Raw genomic sequence first — 23485 nt, 5'->3', positions numbered from 1 at the left:
GTTCGCTAATTGGGGCACGACCTCACCCCAACTAGCGAATGCCGTTCGCTAATTGGGGCGTTTTGACAAGCGTCAATGTTGTTTACTTTTTGCATTGAGCAAAGGAAAATTTTACGCGCCAGAAAATATCGATCCCGCCAAACACGGAAACAAAACGTCAACTCGTTTTTGACATCACATTCTGACGTTTAGCTGCTTTTTAATTGGGTTTCGCCCCAATTAGCAAACCCCCAACTAAAAAGCGCCCCAACTAGAAAACCCCCAATTAGCGAACGTTCACTGTAAGGGACCGTTCAAAAATTACGTCCAAGGTTTGAGGGGGGTCCGAGTTTGACAGTTTGTGACAGGGGGAGGAAGGGGGGTTCGTCTTATGTGACGTCCATCCACAAGAAAAAAATACTGCAAGCATTTTAAGAACAACTTGCATTTTAAAAACATATTCAAACTGTTAGTATAAGGGACATAACTAATTATGTTATTGTAAAAATATTGTACGAAAAAGAAAAACCAAAATAATCTCCAAAATAAAAATGACACATGTACGTACAGGGGGGGGGGAGTCAATGATTTGTGACAGTTTGTGACAGGAGGGGGTTGAAAATGCCGAAAAACGATGGACGTAATTTTTGAACGATCCCTAATTCGGTTTTCTACTGAATTTATAATATTCCACTATCTATATATGTAGTATCATTTATAGATGAGTAAAAAAAAATTAGCGTGTAAGTAGAATTGAAACGCCATAATCATACAGCGCCATCTTCATCCGAACCGATCTACATATATGGAGTGAAGTTTCAAACCATTAATTTTGATCGATTATATAGGCTGTCAGTCCTTCACACTGAGCCAAATCATTCGCAAAGTGCAAATTTGATATTTGGGCCCATTCATAAATTACATAACCCTTTTTTAGAGGGTGGGAGGGTATCTGTTAGAGCGTTATGACCCATACAAATTTAAGAACAAAATTTTCAAAACGACTTATCTGCTTTCGTAAACAAAGATTCAAACGACGATTTGACGAATCTGATAGCTCTCCCACGCAAACCAACACCATCAACAGGTAGCGGAGGCCTTCATCTACCTATTGATGGTGTTAGTTTGCGTAGGAGAGCTATCAGATTCGTCAAATCGTCGTTTGAATCTTTGTTTACAAAAGCAGATATTATTATTATTTATTCAGACTAAGGCCGAAGTGGCCTGTGCGGTATATAAGAGTCTTCTCCATTCGGCTCGGTCCATGGCTACACGTCGCCAACCACGCAGTCCGCAAGTCATCTTCCACCTGATCGATCCACCTTGCCCGCTGCGCACCTCGCCTTCTTGTGCCCGTCGGATCGTTGTCGAGAACCATTTTCACCGGGTTACTGTCCGACATTCTGGCTACGTGCCCGGCCCATCGCAGTCGTCCGATTTTCGCGATGTGAACGATGGATGGTTCTCCCAACAGCTGATGCAATTCGTGGTTCATTCGCCTCCTCCACGTACCGTCCGCCATCTGCACCCCACCATAGATGGTACGCAGCACTTTCCTTTCGAAAACTCAAGTGCGCGTTGGTCCTCCACGAGCATCGTCCAGGTCTCGTGTCCGTAGAGGACTACCGGTCTAATTAGCGTTTTGTAGATTGTCAGTTTGGTACGGCGGCGAACTCTATTCGATCGGAGCGTCTTGCGGAGTCCAAAGTACGTACGATTTCCAGCCACTATGCGTCTCCGAATTTCTCTGCTGGTGTCATTTTCGGCAGTCACCAGTGAGCCCAAGTACACAAATTCTTCTACCACTTCGATTTCGTCACCACCGATGCAAACTCGCGGTGGGTGGCTCACATTGTCTTCTCTTGAACCTCTTCCTATCATGTACTTCGTCTTCGACGTGTTGATGACTAGTCCGATCCGCTTAGCTTCCCTCTTCAGTCTGATGTAGGCTTCCTCCATCTTCTCAAAGTTACGTGCCATAATATCTATGTCGTCGGCGAAACCAAATAGCTGGACGGACTTATTGAAAATTGTACCACTCGTGTTAATCCCTGCTCTTCGTATTACACCTTCCAAAGCGATGTTGAATAGCAAACACGAAAGACCATCACCTTGCCGTAACCCTCTGCGGGTTTCGAAGGGACTCGAGAATGCCCTGAAACTCGAACTACGCACATCACCCGATCCATCGTCGCTTTGATCAACCGTGTCAGTTTATCCGGAAAACCGTGTTCGTGCATTAGCTGCCATAGCTGGTCCCGATCGATTGTATCATATGCGGCTTTGAAGTCGATGAATATGATGTGTGGGCACGTTGTATTCGCGGCATTTCTGCAGTACTTGGCGAATGGCAAACACCTGGTCCGTGGTGGAGCGTTCGCCCATAAAACCCGCCTGGTACTGCCCCACAAACTCCCTTGCAGTTGGTGCTAGTCGACGGCATAAAATAAACAAAAGCAGATAAGTCGTTTTGAAAATTTTGTTTTGATTTGTCAATTAGGGTCTCGCCGACATTTCTCACCAACACGAACACAGGTTCGTGGTTGCAAACAATCCCATTTGATTTTGCCGTGACAGCTGCTCGTGGTTGCAAACAAACCGAGTAAAAGTGTGAGTGAAACGTGCGTGTACGTACACGATCGCTGAAAGCCTACGCTCAGAATCGTAGGGGCCTTTTACATGCTCAGAATCACAGGGGCCGCTCTAGGGGAAGGGTGGGTGTCAGAAATAGAGGTAATAAACTATAGAGGAAGATTGTCGCTGTCGTCACTGGCGAAACATCTTTTGCTGGCGAGGATAGGGCACTAAATGTCAACGAAGGAAAAATAAGTACGTTTTGACAGATAGGTACCCAACATGTTTGGGGACGATAACAAAAGGAACCACAGCGACAATCGTCCTCTATAGTTTATTACCTCTATTGTGTCAGACCGAGCGTTATGATTCATAATACAAAAAATAAACCTTTCAGGGGTGATTCAAATATGACGTCCACTACTTTGAGATTTCTACACCCCCCTTCCCCTTCTGTCACGCAATTTTTTGCCTAGCATATGTACTGTCACATGGTACATGGCATATGTACTGAAACATGGACAATGCTCGAGGAGGACTTGCAAGCACTCGGAGTATTCGAGAGACGGGTGCTTAGGACCATCTTTGGCGGTGTGCAAGAAGACGGTGTGTGGCGGCGAAGAATGAACCATGAGATCGCCCAGCTCTACGGCGAACCCAGTATCCAGAAGGTAGCTAAAGCTGGAAGGGTACGATGGGCAGGGCATGTTGCAAGAATGCCGGACAGCAACCCTGCAAAGATGGTGTTCGCTTCCGATCCGGCAGGGACGAGACGACGTGAAGCGCAGCGAGCGAGAAGGGCAGACCAGGTGCAGAACGACTTGGCGAGCGTGGGGCGTATTTGAGGATGGAGAGATGCGGCCTCGAACCGTGTATTACTGTCAAATTGTATGTATCTTTCCTTCATTGACATTTCCAACAATATCCAAGATGTTCCAACAACATCCCATATCCAAAAGATATTTTAGTTACTAGATAAAGAATAGGACATGTTCCTGTTATAATGTGTAGGAAGACGAAAACATTAGGGATTTTCGGATAACTGCTGAGCAAATTTGACTCTATTTCCCTAGATTATTTTTTTTTCAAATTAAATAATTTCTACGTTGTTTAATTTAAATTAGCTCAATAGGTAGCTGCGTTATAACCAAAAGCTATCAAGGAAACAAAAGGGGCTTAGATAATTTAAAGAAGGATCTATTTTAAAACTCATCAAATTATAAATGTTTGCTCTTTTATACAAAAGTAATATGACGTTGTATATAAAATCACCTTCCTTGGCTTAAACATTAGAAAGCACAAACATGATTCTCTCATTCGTTGTCTAACTAGGGGCTAATATGTCTTTCGTTTACTTCGAATAAGCACATGATCACATTATTGATTGGCTTACAATGGGAAAGGGAAACAATAGTTGGTATAATGAGGTTTACTGTAATCCGATGTGGCTAAAACTAAATTACGTTGACAAGAATAAAACAAAAACGTAAATATCCGCGCTTAATAAAGATTCAACATAAAGAAAGAGAAATCACGATCACAGATTCATGCGCGCCTTGCGTCCGAATGGGAAGGATTGATCAAACGATCTGCACGGACTGGTACGGTGGCCCGTGATGGTGATGGCTGTCCAGGTGGTCCTGTTCGATTTGCTCCTTGAGCATCTCCAGCTCCCGGATGCCGGAAACAGTTACCTCGTACTTGTGCGTCATGAGCGATCGGTAGAAGTGCAGAGCAAAGGCCACGAATATGACCAACACAGGGATGAGGACGATACATGCCGACCACGCGGCCGTTGTGTTGAGGTCGTAAAATTTGACCCAGCACAGGATGGCAATTTCGAACAGGAACAGTATCAGCCCGAGCAGGGTTGAGAAGGCCCACGCCGTCTCAATGTACCAGTGCAGTCGCTCATGGGGAGATTCGTTCACCAGTGAGATGCTGTGCAGGTTGCATACGGTTTCGATGTTCGGCAGGATGCAGGTGCTGATCATGAGGGCCAGCATATGGACCGCTACCAGGAGAGTGGTGCAGATTGCGAACGCAATCAGCATGCTGGGCGGTACGGTGGTGTGCTCGTCGAGTTGGACTTCCACCATGGCAACCTGGAAGCAGATAGTTTGGAAGGAAACTTTAGTCAAGGGAAAAAAAAGCATATTTTGAAATACGTATTCTAAGAAACTTGTTTTCATTTGTATCAATGTGCTTGTAGATAATTTCCAGGCTATTACGTAAAAAGAACGGAATACAGTAATATCCCGATTTTATCACCCCCTGGTGAATTTTGGGGTGGTAAAATAGGAAATTTGACAAAGTCGAAAAAAAAAATTATTTTTTTTTAATTTGCTTCACAAATATGGATCAGTTTATGTCTTGAGAAGGCAAATATTGTCAGATTTTCTGGATATGATACACTGCGCGGCGTTTGTAGTGTTCCCAAATGGGTACTTGCACAAAACTTCACGCGGCGAATGACTGTCGAAAGGTACGGCCGCGCCAAACGATACACCGCAATGCTATTCACCCATAAGAATCAAGTAAACGGGGTGCAAAAAACGCGGCGGTACCTTTCATGAAGGGTTCGCCGCGTGCAATTTTGAGAAAATCAGGCAATACATGATCAGAACCCATAATTCATTGTTAAGGTGAAGGTGGGTTGAGTACCAAAACAAAGCTTTGATAGTATTGGTACAGTAAAAACTTTCATATACTGTAGTAGTATTTGTGTCGAATTCATAAAAAACAAAGAATATTAGTAGGGTGGTTCAAAAAACGACCCAGCACAATCACGCTCACTCGATTCCGTCCCATGCTCCGAGTGTCCTAAAAAAACCGATTTGAACAAAAACTGGTTGAGCGCAAGCCGGTTCAAGTTTGTATGAAAACTAGAATGAGAAACTAAACCTTTTATTACACTGATTACGGCGCTTTCCCTCCAAACGCTGGCGAAAAGAGAACCCACATTGCTGAAAGCAACATTCCAGAGACTTCAGTGAACGAAAACCGCACCGCAGGAAAGATCCATTGATTACGTAACGCAAATATAGCATTTTATACTCACCCTTATGTCACACTTTTTGTATGAAGTATCTGCCCCTGGTACGATAGTGTAGACTAGACTAGACTAGAAGTATCTGCCCCTGGTGCGATAGATATCACAGACAAATTCTGGGTATTTTGTTGAATTGCACGTTTCACTAATGCCTTCTGAGAAGCCTAATTATCATGCGAAAGAATCGCAACCTCGATTAAAATCGACTCCAAACTATTAGAACGACCATTCAATATGGATTGTCTATGGAGTTGAAGCTCTTAAATATTTCATCCCGTCATATCGGGACCGCTTTGCGATTTGGGCGTAACTTATTTTGTAAACAAACATTGTTTCATGGACTCAGCAAAATGCAAGCGATTTTCCCCAAAACTAGTTCCCCTATCTGATAGAGGAAAGCCTACTCTGTCGAATGCATACCGTGGCTTTCTCGGGAAATGCCTCCTGGAGCAGGAATTCGTCTTCCAATGTTTGTTTACAAAATAAGTTACGCCCAAATCGCAAAGCGGTCCCGATATGGTCTCCCCCCTCGCCATCGCCCAATGACGGAGTGCCAGAATCAGAATAATGTTAAATTCAACCTCGCCATATCAACTGTCATACAAACCTTTTCAAACCAGCCCAAACCATTGGATGACACCCAAATTATAAATCATAATCAACTGAGCGTGGCGAAGCAAAATTATTTTTTGAGCCACCCTACTTATTAGTTTGCTGCTGCCGGTGCCGGTGCACCGCGGTGTTTACATTCGCTCCGCGATCAGTTTTTTTTCGGGCAAATCTAGCAGTTTATACTAAGTTTTCGGTTCAAATAAGTGACTGATTTCAAAAAGTGGTGTTTAATTTGCATTCTATCAACATTTCGGGCTGCTCATGTGCGGAGAAGTGAGTAAAAACTTGATTTTTCCAATGCCCTTTGAGAAGAAGTGAAGTGCAGTGATGAACCCAACAAATCGCGGACGGCTATTAAATTGGCACGAAACTGCTAATTTATGCTACCATTCCAGCCGGAATACATAGGATTCATTGAAGAAACATGTTCATTATCACGGGAAGTAAGGAAATATGCTGTGAACAGGTTAGTAATTTGAATAATTAACTTTTGTTCGATGCTGTTCGATGCATTCGAATGTTGGTGGGAGAGGAGTGCGGGAGGTGTGGGGTTGGCCCGTGGAAGGTCCGGTGCCATATTGGCTGCCATCGTGGTACTCTTCCAACTATGTCCTTAAGCTTTCAAAAATTTAAGCTTTAAAAAATCTTAACAGGTAGTCAGAAATGATTCATAATAAACTGCACTGCTTTTCTACGCATAATTGTCCCATGTTCGTTTTTTGAGAGTTCAAGTTTTTATCTCAGAGCAGTCTATTCTTATGCATATTTTACGAAAACATTAAAAAATACCGAATGTTGTTCGAAAACAACATTAAGTCTGGTTGTCCCATTGAAAAATTGTGAAGCTTATCTGTGTCGCAGGTGTCGTGATTTCTGGTTCTTTCGTTGAATCATTATGGAAGAATCTGTCATACAAACGACTGACTAGTCTTAAGGATTTTCATCCTAAGTGATAGAACTGTAATTCAACCACGTGGAGAGTAAATTTTTTTTTAAGTAAAGCATGAGACAAGATATGTCGATCATAGTACAGTAGCCATTCGATAACTGCAACATGTTTACTTTTCAGTTAACGAATGCCGTTCGATAACTGCAATGCATTCTAGACGTCAAATGGTTGTCAAACGACGTCAGATGCAATAAAAGTGCATCTAAATGTGCAGCGCAATGAAGCTGTCATTGAGTTTGACATCAGATTGAAGTTTAGCGGTCCGATAACTGCAAAACTGTTGCAACTATCGAATTGCATTTAAAAAGCATTGCAGTTAAATGACTTGCAGTTATCGAACGTCTACTGTAGTCATTAACGAAATCGCCCACTCAGCGGGACTAATATTGGTAGAAATCTGCAAGCACGGGCTGAAACTGTCCCGCTAAACTATTTCCATGATTAAAGCCGTAAATTTAATTTATGTATTCAAAACATTAATTATTTCAATAGAATGGAACTCTCCCATTAGTCTAGTGATCTAAACTCCTTAACCGTTGTGTGGCCGGCAAAAAAAACACCCTTAACAGGCCGGCAGGGTACCCGGGTACCCACGAAAATAAAATGCTTATATCTCTGGAAATTTACAACCGATTTCAACAATTTTGGGCTTATTCGATTCAGAATTTTCTCTTCTATAAAGATGTTATCAGGATGAACCGATCCGGTCAATTCGATCCCTGGAAAATCCGGGTTTCCAGGAACATGTCCTGCATAAATGATACTGATTGTGGATTTCGGTAGCTAATCAGCTATATGGGTATCAAACTTCTTGAAATTTAATCACTAGATTGATTTTTATCGATTTGGGTCCATCAGAAGTGCAGATTTTCGATTGGCCATTCCAGAACAGGTTCCTCGAGGGGTCATAGGTGGCCATGAACATTGTTCAATGGAACATCAACAATATGGGTATCAAACTTCATGAAATTAACTCTTGCGTATGTCCTTCATGATCCTAGGCTCACCAGACAAGTTGACTCCGGAGTGGCCATTCTGGAACAGGTTCCCAGGGAGCCGGGGTTGACCAAAAACATTTCTCATTGGAACCCCAACAATATGGGTGTCAAACTTCTTGAAATTGTCTCAAGCGTTTATTTCTGATCTATTAGGGTTCATCAAACAAGTTAACCCCGGATTGCCAATTCCGGAATAGGTTCCCTGAGGAGTCAGGAATGTTCATAAACATTTTCAGAGCCGCATTTTGTTTTAAATCAATTTATCTCGCAATGTGAGTGCAAAATCAAAGCAAGGACCACTCATTGACGCCGGGTGATCATCAGGAGACCCACCATAAGATTCCGGACACTCGGAGATATGATCGATTCCAGAAATTCTTCTAGACAGATGTGACTTTTCATAAACCGTTTGTTTTAACATTGTCACATCAAAACCAATACATGCACTACTCTTCGATTCTAGGTGGCCTCTATCTGATACTACGAAAGTTCATTCTAGAAATTTGCGCCTTTTTTATAAACAATCCGTTGTAAAGTAATGTCCAGGGCCATCAATTGATTCCAGGTGGACACTAAGTTATCCTTGGGAAGCTCCGAATCATCCGGAGCAGTGGTTAATTCTTGAAATTCGTCATTTGTTGTGAGAGCAAAACTATTGCAAGGGCTACCTGGTGGTCCCCAAATGGTGCTTCAGAAGTGCAGGGACATCCAGAGCAGTGGTCAATTATTGCAGTTCGTTCTAGAAACTTTCGAAAATCGTTTGTAATAGCAGTATAGAAGCAGAGTCTTTGCTCGCGCTTAGAATCATAGGGGCGTAACTGTATTGATCGATTTCTCTTCATCGATTTTATATTTACTTCAGGTAGAAGATGCAATCATCCTTCATTACAACCATGAACTCGTCGAAGATAAATCGATCAAAACAGTTACGCCCTTATGATTCTAAGCGCGAGATTGCAAATATAATTCATTGATCTCGAGTGGCCACCAAGAAGTCCTGCTGAAATAACGGAATTCCCGAAACAATCGTCAATTCTTACATTTTGTTTTCAACAGTTGCGTAATCGTGAACAATTTTTTTGTAACAAAGTAAAAAGAGAGGGAGAAGCGAGCGGGCTTGGTAGTCATAAGGCTACTGCTTCTGCCTCATACGCGAGAGGTCGTGGGTTCATTCCAAGGTCCGTTCCATTCTCCTACTTTGTATCTTTCTTTATATTTATCTCTAGCAATCGCTAGAACTGGAAATGGACTTCCATACCATTTCCATTTCTATTCCTATACCTTCAACTTGACTATTCTAGCAGTATCTGCTAGAATTGAAAATGAACTAAAGAGCTTGTTTCCTACATCCAATTAGAAATTCCATCAGTTGCTTTCTATCTATAACATTGGCAGTTCGTTAACCAAGACGGACCTCTGCCACTCGAACCTTGACCCAAAAATTCCAATAAATTCCGTACGAACTCGTGGAAAGTGCAGAGGTATATTCGGCTTGCAGTGGGCGAGTGATTGCATCATCATTTCATCCCCCTTCTCTACATTGACTTGCATTCTGAATCCGATAATCTGTGTGAAAAAAAATGTAACTAGATCCGCTCCCTCAGTAGATGAAGAAACTGGCTAGTCTTATCAATTTCTTCGTTCCAGTTTCAAAATCTACCTGTCTGGCCGTGGAGGCCGATCAACGACGGATGAGATGTTTAGCCTGAAGATGATCCCTTATGAATTTCGGGAGTACAACTTGCAGACTCACCATCTGTCTATTGATTTCAAAGCAGCGTACGATTCAGTGAAAAGAAATTATCTGTGGCAGACATTGTCTAAACATGGTTCTCCGGCGAGGCTGATTACGATGATACGTGCAACGCTTGATGACTCGAAATAAAGTATTCGGGTTGCAGACGACGTATCAACCGCGTTTGTGACCGTGGAGAGATTGAAGCATAGTGACGCGATGTAAAAAGAGGCGGACAGGAAAGCTTTTGACGTTTTCGAGCGAAAAGTGCTAGGTACAATTCTCGATGGGAAACTAGAAAAAGATGTGTAGCGCAGACGCATGAATCACGAGCTGTATCAAGAAGAAAATATTGTGAATCGTATAAAATACGGCAAACTCCAGTGGGCCGGTCACTTAGTGCGAATGTCGGAAGAAAGAATAGCAAAAACAATATTCACCAGAGATCCGGATAGAGGCCAGTGACTTCGCTGAAGGCCACGAACACGCTAGCTGCTGCACGCGGTGGAATCGGACCTGGGAACCCTAAACGTTTATGAAAACTGGAGGAACATCACCCAAGATTGACAATTGTGGAGCTCTACAATACGTCAGTCAAAGGTTGTTTAGAGCTTCTAGTGGAGTGTCTTCACTTGTCATAAGACGATTTCGTACTTCCCATTTTATTCCATCACTTGAAGTGAATAAACGATTTATTGAAAGTCGCAGAATTATTGGATGTATTGTGGCTATCCGTTTAGATTGCATCAATTATGCTCTCACATTTCTCAACAAGCGATTTCCAAAAACTCATAACTTTCTAGGACGACTTAAAAATTGGCACATCTTCGAAAGTTCCGAAGCTTCCAAAATTGATTACCTTTTCGGCTATTCCGGAGCTTCTGGAGCATCACTTAGTGACCTCCCGGGGTCAACGTTCGGTTCTGGTATTGGTATTGGTCTCATTTTGATGCATAAATCGTTTTGTGAAACAATACGGTTTACGAGGATGAATTCAAAAATTGGCCCTTCTCTCAGAATGTTGCGGAGTTCCCGGAGGACCATTTAGCGGAATTTTGCTCTCACATGTATAATAAACAACTGTATTCTAGGACAATTTTCAAGAATTTGTCTTTACTATGGGTGTTCTGGACCTTCAGTTCCAGATGACCAATGGTGGTCAATTCGTTGTTTATGCGATGATTTTACTCTCACAATGCTACAACAAGTAATAGTTTCTAGGACGGATTTCCAGAATTGGCATATCGCCAACAATAGATTTATAAAAAAAATCGCTACTTCAAAATACAGTCGCCTCTACACATCTCGATATTGGAGGGACCATCGAGATAAGGAGAGATCGAAGAATGGGAGGAAAATTGAAATAGGTACTAGATTGAAAAAAGCTCGTTGCTATGAAAAACGACAACAAAACAAATGTCATCGATTGTTGTTCATGCGTTTGTTATTGTCCAAAAATGGTCTAGTAGCCTTGAAATACGAATATATCGACATAGGGAAAGAAAATCCTGAACAAAATATGACCAGAACGCATCGAGATAGAGAGATATCGAGCTAGGGAGGTTATCGAGATGTAGAATGCCCAAATGTATGTAGATTAAAGGGACCGAGAAAACCATCAACATGAGGAGAGATATCGAGATATAGAACATCGAGATGTGGAGAGTCGACTGTATAATCTTCTACACCTGGTCATTTCTCCTGATGTTCCAGCACTTTATAAAAACCACTTAGTAGCCATCCGGGATGAATGAGTAGTCCTTGTATTGATTTTGCTCACTCATTGCTACAACACTAAAATTCTAAAAAGTCTCAGTTTTCTAGGATAAACTTTTAGAATCGGCAACTTCTCCGGATGTTTTGGAGCTTTCGGTGGTCCACTTAGTTGCCTTCTGGTGTCAAAGGGTGGTCCTTGCAATGATTTTGCTCTCAACACACGGATTACAAAAAACGGCAGCATTTTTTTTTAATTATATTTATTTATATTGACAAGTATTTATGGCCACTTAAGACCCTACGGGGAACCTGTCCTGGAATGGAAACTATAAAAGCAGCACGTCTGGTGGCTCTAGAACAATCAGAAACAAACTGCTGAGGCAATTTCAAGAAGTTTGATGCCCATATTGTTGAGGTTCCATTGAAAAATGTTTATGACCATTCTTGGCCCCACTGGGAATCTGTTCCGAAATGGCCACTCAAATTTTCGCACATCTGTTGGAACCAAGATAATAAACAAAAGTCTGCTGTAGAAGTTTCAAGAATTTTAACATCCATTTTGTTGGGGATCCAATGAGAAATGTTTTTGGCCAAGAAATCCCCCCCCCCCTCCTTCCCCACCCGGGAAACTTGTTCCAAAATGGCCACTCCGGAGTCAACTTGTCAAGAACACACCCTGGAAATAATTTCAAGAAGTTTGATACCCATATTGTTGATGTTCCCTTGAAAATTATTCATGGCCATCTATGACCCCTCGAGGAACCTGTTCTGGAATGGCCAATGGAAGATCTGCACGTCTGATGGACCCAAATCAATAAAAATCAACCTGCTGATGAAATATCAAGAAGTTTGATACCTATATTGCTGATTACCTATCGAAAATCATTTATGCAGGACATGTCCCTAGAAATCCGGATTTCCCGGTGATCTGAGGGACCGGACCGGTCCAATACTGGAACAGTATGATAAAGGACAAAATTCTGAATCGAATAAGCCCAAAACGGTTGAAAACGGTTAAAATTGCCAAAGATATAAGCATTTTAGTTTCGTGGGTACCCGGGTACCCTGCCGGCCATTTAAAGGGTAAAAAAATGTCGGAACCCCTCCCTCAACCCCTCCTTAATAAAAATTTCAGTTAACCCGTACAATCGATTTTGGCCGTCATTATTGTGGATATGACAGAGTTTCAACCTCCTACTATGACAATTCATTTAGATATCGCGAATTGAATTCCAAAAAGGTACCCGGGTACCCAGCCGGCCACACAAGGGTTAAAACTCCTACCCGCTATATCGGTGTTGAACTTAATCTAGAATTAAAAAAACACCTAAAAAAGAATTAAAAAAATCCTACCCGCTAGAAATGAAAATTGCAGTTTTATTCTACACGAGATTTTCTCAGTTGCATTTTTTGAATTTGGTACAATTATGCGTAGAACGGCAGTGCAGGCGGTGCAAGTTAATATAAATTATATGATAGTATCTCCCGGTATTAGGGGAAGGAAGTGATAATGCCTTTTCAAATGAACACATTTTTCCGGTATAAGGCAAAAACGGTAGATGGTCCCTTTTTTAAATGATCGCTATCAAATATCATGCATCGAAAGTTACATACCGCCAAATGTTATTGCGCAAAAATGAATTCGATCAAATGTTTTTCTGTGAAATATTGTAGATTCGAAACATAGAATAATAAGAGAACCATTGATCCATAATCCGGACAAACTCCTACTTCTGGAAAGTAAAACTCATTCGCCTTTGCCTTATCCAGAGCTAACGCTTATTTCTGAAGAACGGAACACATCTACCATTTCCTTACTTTGTAAAAATCCCTTCTTTCAAAAAATGGATCACATCCCTCATTATCTTATTCCAGGCAGAGCTTATTCACGATTTCTCCCAGCTCTCGCATCTTCTCAGGATCGCGGCGTACTGTTTGCGTCAGCTATTAAAGCACGACCGCAATGTGGGATCAATCACTCCCATAGAATATGATAGCACCTTGAAATCTCTGATCCGAGTAGCGCAAGGTAAGGACTTCCAGCAGGAACTGCGCTTGCTACATAAGAACAAGGAAGATCCGCTGGCACTTCGTAAGGCTGATTATGAATCACCACTGAAGGATCTCGATGTATGGGTCGACGACTCCGGTCTTCTCCGAATCAACGGATTGCTGGCGCAATCTCGTGGTTCCTTTGACAGCCGCTTTCCAATTATCCTTCCGGCTGACCATCACCTTTCGAAGCTGATAGCCAACTCCATACATCACCAAACACTACTCGCGGGGCCCACTCAATTACTTGCAACCATCAGGCAGCGTTTTTGGCCGATTCGTGGCAGAATTTTAGCTCGAAGGACAGTTCACCATTGCATGACATGTACTCGATTTCGTCCACCAGCAAGCAACCAGTTCATGGCACCACTACCGTTACAGCAACGAAAGTATTCGAAATCACGGGGTTGAATTATTGTGGGCCGTTTTTCGTTCGAACACTGGCAGGAAGAGGTGCTTCGGTCAAGGTCTGGGTCGCAGTGTACGTTTGTTTCGCCGTAAAAGCCGTAGTCCTTGATATTGTCGCCGGTTTATCAACGGCGTCGTGGGTCAATTCGTTGAGGCGCTTTGTGAGTCGTTTTGGGCGCGTCCGTACAATACACTGTGACAACAGCACCACGTTCGTTGGCGTGTCGCGCGAAGTTAAGAAGTTGCGGCAAGTTTTAGTCGATCAACTGAAGGGCACAGGCCTGGACTACAGAATGTTTGGAAAGAGGCATCGAATTTCAATTCATCCCAGCGCGTTTAAGCGGATTTTCCTGAAAATCATCGGGGTATCCCCACATCATTATGACGACATGCGTACACTGGTAGCGCACACTCGGTCCGAAATAATCCTTTTATTCGATAAAAGTGAGTCCGCAGTAGTTTATTTATTTATCATCAGACTATGGCCGGAGTGGCCTGTGCTGCACATAAAAGACTTCTCCATTCAGCTCGGTCCATGGCTGCACTTCGCCAACCACGCAGTCTGCGGAGGGTCCGCAAGTCGTCCTCCACCTGATCAATCCACCTTGCCCGCTGTGCACCTCGCCTTCTTGTTCCCGTCGGATCGTTGTCGAGAACCATTCTCACCGGATTACTGTCCGACATTCTGGCTACGTGCCCGGCCCACCGCAGTCTTCCGATTTTCGCGGTGTGAACGATGGATGGTACTCCCAACAGCTGATGCAACTCGTGGTTCATTCGCCTCCTCCACGTACCGTTCGCCATCTGCACCCCACCATAGATGGTACGCAACACTTTCCTTTCGAAAACTCCAAGTGCGCGTTGGTCCTCCACGAGCATCGTCCAGGTCTCGTGTCCGTAGAGAACTACCGGTCTTATAAGCGTTTTGTAGATAGTCAGTTTGGTACGGCGGCGAACTCTATTCGATCGGAGCGTCTTGCGGAGTCAAAGTACGTACGATTTCTAGCCACTATGCGTCTCTGAATTTCTCTGCTGGTATCGTTATCGGCGGTCACCAGTGAGCCCAAATACACGAATTCTTCAACCACCTCGATTTCGTCACCACCGATAGAAACTCGTGGTGGGTGGCTCAGATTGACCTCTCTTGAGCCTCTTCCTATCATGTACTTCGTCTTCGACGTGTTGATGACTAGTCCAATCCGTTTAGCTTCGCTTTTCAGTCTGATGTAGGCTTCCTCCATCCTCTCAAAGTTACGTGCCATGATATCAATGTCGTCGGCGAAACCAAATAACTGGACGGACTTCGTGAAAATCGTACCACTCGTGTCAATCCCTGCCCTTCGTATTACTCCCTCCAAAGCGATGTTGAGTAGCAGACACGAAAGACCATCACCTTGCCGTAACCCTCTACGGGTTTCGAAGGGACTCGAGAATGCCCCTGAAACTCGAACTACGCACATCACCCGATCCATCGTCGCCTTGATCAACCGTATCAGTTTATCCGGAAATCCGTTTTCGTGCATTAGCTGCCATAGCTGGTCCCGATCGATTGTATCATATGCGGCTTTGAAGTCGATAAATAGATAATGTGTTGGCACGTTGTATTCGCGGCATTTCTGCAATACCTGACGTATGGCGAACACCTGGTCTGTGGTAGAGCGTTCACCCATAAATCCCGCCTGGTACTGCCCCACGAACTCTCTTGCAATTGGTGTTAGTCGACGGCATAAAATTTGGGAGAGTACCTTGTAGGCGGCGTTCAGCAATGTGATTGCGCGGTAGTTGCTACAATCCAGCTTATCGCCCTTTTTGTAGATAGGACACACGACACCTTCCATCCTGCGGCAGAACCTCATCCTCCCAAACCTTGGTAATCACCCAGTGCAGCGCTCTAGCCAGTGCTTCACCACCGTGTTTAAATAGCTCTCCTGGTAGTTGGTCAACTCCAGGGGCTTTGTTGTTTTTCAGCCGGCCGATCTCTCCTGGATTTCCTGGAGATTCGGAGCCGGAAGTCGCATGTCCTGCGCGCGTGCTCCTAGGTTCATTACCATACCGCCACCGTTGTCTGCCATATCGCCATTCAGGTGCTCTTCGTAGTGCTGCCGCCACCTTTGGATCACCTCACCTCACGTTCGTAAGAAGGTATCGGGCTGTGGTAAGGGCCTTACGTGAACGGTTCAACTTCTCATAGAGCTTTCGTGCGTTATTAGCGCGGTACAGTTCCTCCGTCTCTTCACGGTCTCGATCTTCCTGCTGGCGCTTGTCTGTTCCGTTTTGTTTGTTCCGCGCCCGTTTGTATCGTGCCTCGTTCGCCCTCGTGCGGTGTTGCAGCAATCTCACCCATGCTGCATTCTTCTCCTCAACTAACTGCTCACATTCGCCGTCATACCAGTCGTTTCTCTGATCCGGAGTGACCGTGCCTAGTGCAGCGGTTGCGGTGCTTCAATGGCGGATCGAATATCTCCAGCCATCTTCAAGAGATGCTGCGCCTAGCTGCTCTTCCGTTGGGAGTGCCACTTCCAGCTGCTGCGCGTAGTATTGGGCTAGTCTACCGAGTCCGCAGTAGTACACTGCCGTGAATCGCATATCTGTCCCATCTTTGGTGGGTTTCCCTGGGTTTATCCCTGGGACAAATATGCGATTCACGGCAGTACAGTTCGCCAACGTTTACAGCATTATCATCGTCGTGTCAGCCAGATCTGGCAATATTTGCAACAGTGAGGAATAGTCAACATCAAATATCGCAAGGATTAGTTACCAGAAACAATTCCTCTAGCAATGGTGAGATCCTGATACAGCGACAAAAGCTCTTGAAAGTTCCAAGTCAGAATTATGGAAGGCTGCTATGGATGATGAATATATCTCTTTAGTTAAAAAATGGAACGTGGGATCTGGTTGAACTTCCGCCGGACTCAGGAAAGCAATTGGTTGTAAATGGTTATTCAAGTCGAAACGAGATGTGAACGGCAATGTTGTACGTCACAAGGCCAGGTTGGTGGCGCAAGGATTTACACAGAAATTAAGCGTGGATTTCGATGAAATATTTGCTCCTGTAGCTAAACAAGTAACGTTGCGAACATTCCTCACTATAGCAAGTCGATATCAAATGGTTGTCAAGCATGTAGATGTGAAAACCGCGTACCTTAATGGTAAACTCGATGAAACAATATACATGAAGCAATCGGAAATGTACCAAATAGGAGGAGCCAATATTGTTTGTCGTCTGAAGAAAAGTATTTATGGACTCAAGCAATCAGCCCGTGAGTGGAACCAAAGAATAGACAATGTATTCAAGTCAATGAATTTCATGCCATCCTAGGCTGAGCCTTGCCTGTATGTAAAAAGGAGGGTAAACGATTCAGTTATATCCTTATCTACGTAGACGACATTATCATTGCAACCCAAACTGAAGAAGAGTTTGAGAAAAAAATTGAAATATTGCTGCAACATTTTTCCATGACTAATCTTGGTGCTATCAAGCATTTTCTTGGAATCGAAATCAAAAAATATGAATCGAAACCTTCAAAAAATTCCGTTAGATCCTGCATACTTACAGCATAAGGAGGAGAAGGATCATAGATTACCAAACAACAATCAATTTCTAAGATTAATTGGTCGGGGTTCAGCCAAACCGCACCAAGCGGCTTTTCACTGACTTGTAATATTTTATTCGTTCAAGAACAACGAAAATTGTTTCATATCAATTTAAGCATACATTTGCAGTAGGATATCCTCAGTTATGGGGTTGAGGGATAACCAATACGATTTGTGATCAATTAAATCTGATCAACGAAAGTTTGAGCAGAAAAATCGGTAATTTTTCGTTGGCGCTTGGTGTGCTTTGGCTGAACCCCGACCAATTGGAGGTCTGCTGTATGTAGCTGTGAACACCCGACCCGATGTGTCAGCAAGTGTGTCCATTCTGGCACAGAAATGTCTGTCCCATACAACGTGATTGGCAAGAAGCAAAGAGGATTTTGCGGTATCTCTCCAGCACTAGTGAACATCCTTAAACCTGGGATCTACTTCAGCAGGACTAGAAATGTTTGTAGATGCCGACTGGGCCAGCAACCATCGTAATAGAAAGTCGAACTCAGGTTACATTGTGCGCTACGGAGGAGGTCTAATAAGCTGGGCATCAAGAAAACAAAATTGTGTGTCATTATCATCCACTGAAGCAGAGTTTGTTGCCTTGGCGGAAGGATGTCAGGAATTAATCTGTAAGTTAGTGAATGACATTGGTGAAGACATTTCTTGCCCGGTTACTACATTTGAAGACAATCAAGGTTGTATCAAATTAGTAGAAGGAGACAGAGTTGAGAAACGAACTAAGCACATTGATACAAAATACTTCTTTGTGCGAGAACTAAATGAAACGAAGGAGATAGAATTACAGTATTGTCCAACTGAGGAGATGTTAGCAGACATTCTTACTAAACCACTACAGAACGTGAGAATCAGGACTCTACGAGAGAAGATAGGAGTTTTGCCGGATCTTGACGAGGAGGAGTGTTGAAGATATTAGCGTCAAGAAATTAGATCGTAGTAGTCATTATTATTAACGTCATGTCATTCAGCTAACATAAATAAGGATTCCTTTCTGAACCACAGTATATATACAAGTTGTTCTTTCTACGGCTCTCAAATAATTAACCAACAGTTACAATCGTAAAGGAAATAAAATTATCTTCATCTTGTGATGCAAGCTTGAGAAACATTAAATGCAACTCTTGAATATCTAGCAATGTGTAACTTCTGTTTATTTAGATGTGTTTTTCTTGACTCCATACCAAATCTGCAGATTTGAGGAAACGATCAGAATCATAGAGGCTACTAAACAAGCTATAGGTACCTAAACTGTTGTGTCACAGAGCGCGAAATTTTGATTCAAGCGTTATAATTATTTATAAACCACGGTACCATCATCAACATCATCATCATCGCAATTCATCTACATATCTTCATCAGCACTACACTTGGCTAGCAAAGAATGTCCTGCGATAGACACTGCGCAACGAAGCGAGAGGATCACACAAAATAGAAAAAGATACTTCCGTCGTCGCACTCGCTACCAAAACACCAAGCGCCAAACCGAGGTGAAGAGGTGAATGAGCTGCCACAGCAGTGGCCTATCATGCTGCTGTGCACCTCGAATCTCTTCGAATAATCGTTCGAAACTCTCACCACAGCAACACTCATCTGACCGGCCGAGGATAAATACTGTGGGGTACCCCCACAGTGACACTGACCGTGACACCTGCTCGTTATTCGCCACCAGCATTCTACGCGTTCCGATGCGAAAACGAGGGACACGCGGGGAGCTAGAATTACGTGGTTTCATTCATGTCTATGGGCGTGTGTGGGGTAAAGGAATTCACCCGCCACTTGCGCGTGACGACGTGTGCGTCTGCGTTGAAAATGTTGCGATACTTACCATTGCGAAGCCAGATAGAAGCGCCGACGTTTTGCTGGATGCCTTCAGCTTCGCTCGACTGAGTTGCAGCTTCCGCCAGGATAGATAATTTGGGGAGTTATATTCGTCGCCGGATTGGGACATTGTACTGATGTGTGAACGTCTCTGTAATGCATAGGAAGAGAGCAATCAATTAGAAAACGGGGCAAGACTAATTAAAGCGAGATGTATTTAAATTAGAATCAATTTATTGAAATCGCTATCAAGCACCTCTTCTCCTAGTGTATGACTTCCGCCTCCAGTACCCAGCAGGCTGGTGATGCCGAACGAAGATATTCCGCTGTTGTGGTTTGCTGATCCGGCGGTCGCGGTTCCACCGGTGCTCGCCGCCGAATGTTTGCCGACCACAGCCGCTGCTGCAGCTGATTTGTTGAATTGGCGGTAGTACGGTGAGTTCAAACAGAGATTCGATTGTGAACAGCTCGGGTGTAAATGCATTGTCTCCTCATTCGGAAGGGAACGCGCGCACGTCGTTTCGCTAGTTTGCGCCGGCGCTCACCTGTCTCCTGCAGTGTGAGAGACTCCTGCATGTGCGAGTTTCTCACGAGCGGCGGCGACTAATCGGGGGGATTTTCTATTCAAATAGCCACTGGACAAACTGCTAATCGCTAATGTCTGATAACTAATTTTAAGTTATTACTGTTCAATCACTGTAACTTTACTTCTATGGGTGTGATCTAATGATATTTTTCTTTCTGATGATGCCCGTACGGAACTTATCGTCGCCCTTTCGCCACAAATTAATACGCTTTACGCTCTCTTTTTCTCTCTCTGAATGTAAAACACTTTCTTGGATACTCAATAACTAGAAAACCGCTTATGGGGATCTCTGTATCCATAATTAAAACAGTGTCTGCTGCCCCGATACTACAGATTACTTAGCAGTATGTATGTATACCGGTGTGAAGACGTTATACATGTGTATTTAAACGGCATGTACTTATCAAAATATTTCATGCGAATCGTAAACAAATTCAGTGACTCGTGAGTAAGAGAAGTTATTTGGTGGCTATTTATTTGCCAACTCTATCAAACAACATCGAATGAATGTATATTTCAAATAAATAACCCTAAAATGGGAATTAAATCTGTGGAGTAAAGGCTGAAGAATAAAATTATTTTAAATTAGCATAAAAAATTATCAGATCGAACAAGGCATCTAAAGGTGTGCCGTTTAGAATCCGCACACACCCGTGACTAACTTGCGATTGGTAAGTTAGAGCGAAAGTGCCGAACGCGAAGAAGTGTGTGAATGGTCTGCCCATGCAGAGGTAATGGCGCAGCGGGTGGCAACCGAGAGCGTCACCTCGAAGCATGGCAGAAGGGTGAATGAATAGGTGTATGTATGGACTGCACACGCCGCGCTGGGAGTAGCGCAGGAATGTTGGTTCCTACGACTACTGATACCCCGTGGCGTGGCAGAGGAGTGTGGGGAGCATCCAAGTCAGTCTCACATGGTACAGAAAGGAATGAGTTGAGTCGTGTTGAGCTAGTCTCATATGGCATGAATGAGGTGAGTCAGACTCACATGGTATGTCAGAAGTGGGAACCTAAGCGAAGAGTCCCACAAGGGATGCCAGAGGGAGTGTTAGGTCGAATGACTCGAGTAGTATGTGTCAGCGCGAACTGAATGAAAGAGGTGAGCAGTCTCACATGGTACGATAAAGGTGGGCATAGAATTAGTCCCGCACGGCATGAGAAGGGTGGGCACAAAAGTTAGTCCTGCACGGCATGAGAAGGGTGGGCACACAAGTCAGACCCATAGGAGCGTTAACGTGTGTGCAAGCATGGAGTGTATGAGCATGAATCAAGGGTTTGGGTGGGCATACAAGTTAGACCCACATGGCATGAGAAGGGTGGGCACACAAGTTAGACCCGCACGGCATGACAGAGGTGCAACAGAGTATGTAGGGTGTGTTCGAGGGTGCGATAGAGCGAGCACCCAAGTCAGTCTCGCACGGGACGGGTGCCTGTGTGAGCGAGAACGAGCGAGTACGTTTAGTACTGCCATCCCCCAGAAGTAGTACTGAGAGGTAGTTCCTGTGGGAAACGATGGTGGAGCCAAAGGGAGTTTAGTCGGTATTCCCGGTATGGTCGGGCCCGACCCCCCAGTACACTTCCTGGTGGTAGTTTGGCAACTACAATGCCCGTGTACTGGGTTCGTGTGTAAATGCATTCTCCCTTGTAAAAAAAAAAACAAAAACACACCCAAATTGCTCTATTTTTTTTACCCGTCGGTTAAAATTAATAGGAATTTTGCGTAGACATAGTTTAATCTTGATGTGTATTGTTTAATGAGTGTGCACAAATTCGTAGGTGGTACAAGCCAAGACAATTGTACGAGAGTATAGCATCACTTTCATCCGTTACCACAGATATTGATTTGGGACTAATCACTATCTCATAGATTGAAGCAAAGCACTCTTCAATAGTCGGGATCGGTCCTGGCCACGTTCTTGTGAATGCTGAGGAAGGGGAAGGATGGTTAGTTCGACACCTACTAACGTTTTCTTGGGGGCGGAGTCAATGTTGGTCAAACTGCTTGACCGTGTGTACGTTCCATAAAAAATATGCAGAGAACTCTACGACCTCTCATAGGTGCTCCGAGAGGTTTTATGATTGTGTGGGAGGTTTTAACAGTAGGAATAGTTTTGGTACAACGTGAAAGACAGAAATAACTAAGATAGAAATACAAACTAGGAAACGGACGAGCCTGGATTGAACCCAATTGAATCCACGACCTCTTGCTTATGAGGCAAAAGCGGTAGCCAGTAGACCACCGAGCTCGTCATAATGATTGTGATTTCATCAAGTGCACAACAGTTTTCAAAATGGCGACGAAAGAACATAGCGTGTCCAAAAAAATTTTGCACGAGTACTTTAAAGTATAAGAATCTGTTGCATCGTGCCATCGGAAAAAATTGGAATCGCGAAATTCCATTTTTCTGTTAAAGAGCTCGAAGAGTACTACTCGATAACACCATGTTTGGAAAATGGCGTACACGTCACTTTTTCAGATAACGGCAGTTATAATGTCGATTTCGTGCCGAAAGATAAAAACCCCCCAAACACTCCGGAACTGCGCCCTATAGAAAAATACTGGGCCATTATGAAGGAGACCTTTCAAACCGACCTGAAATGGTGGAGTATGTTGAAGAAATGAAGAAAGCACGGGTTGATAAATATGCAAAAAACTGTCTCAAAATAATTTTCATTTAGGAGCGACTTGAAAACATATGCAGATAATTTCCATGTAAGTAGTTCTGGATGTAAACGTTTTATGATTCATGATACCTCAATGGCACTCATTCTCAAATTCACTAGAAATGCAAATTAAGTTTAATTGAACTTTTGTTTGGCCATGTAGGCTAAACCAAGGAAAGCAACGTCCATTTGCTAAAACTCCATTAAAGCAGAACGTTTCTCCTGAGCTTACGAGACTATGACGAAAAGACAAAAATGCCTGCCTACATAAATTTTAGGTGAAACTTTAATAAAATCTTTTCTGTAATGTTTCTGTTAGTGATGTCCCATCTACTACCAGCTGACGGAGTCAAAAAATGGAGTAGAAAATTATTTTATCCTCGAATATTTTGTTTTACAAATTATTCTCTTAGTGCTTTTACAAAATGTTTCATTAGCAATTGTTTATAAACATACATTTTGTTCTGAGAACTCCACTCAAATATGCGTCATACATTAATTTCGAGTAGAATTCACTTGAAGAGTATTTAGATATTATTTTCTTCGTTTTCTTGTGAATTCCACTACATTAGCTTTGTTTAGGAGATTGGCCGGCTGAAGAACAACAAAGCCCCTGGGGTTGACCAACTACCAGGAGAGCTATTTAAACACGGTGGTGAGGCACTGCCCCAGTAAACCACATATCGTATAACAAACAGCAAATAAAGTCGCATTTGCGTCCATCGGAAATCTG

General features: G+C 43.4%; 1 protein-coding gene across 2 annotated transcripts in view; it reads right to left on the bottom strand.

The window, feature by feature from the left end:
• Positions 1-3729: 3729 nt before the first annotated feature.
• LOC134209794 (calcium release-activated calcium channel protein 1) overlaps positions 3730-23485 on the bottom strand; it is a 123407-nt gene continuing 103651 nt past the window's right edge. For both annotated transcript variants that reach the window (XM_062685824.1, XM_062685823.1), the window contains exons 3-4: positions 19510-19653; positions 3730-4658 (exon numbers count right to left, since the gene is read on the bottom strand). In XM_062685824.1, coding sequence (XP_062541808.1) covers positions 4134-4658; positions 19510-19653 — 669 coding nt within the window. In that variant the 3' untranslated portion in view covers positions 3730-4133. The remainder of the gene's footprint in view (positions 4659-19509; positions 19654-23485) is intronic.

Source organism: Armigeres subalbatus, chromosome 2 (assembly GCF_024139115.2).
Source record: "Armigeres subalbatus isolate Guangzhou_Male chromosome 2, GZ_Asu_2, whole genome shotgun sequence".
Classification (NCBI taxonomy): Eukaryota; Metazoa; Arthropoda; class Insecta; order Diptera; family Culicidae; genus Armigeres; species Armigeres subalbatus.
Note: the sequence above shows the minus strand (reverse complement) of the source record. Positions and strands in the feature narration are given on the sequence as shown.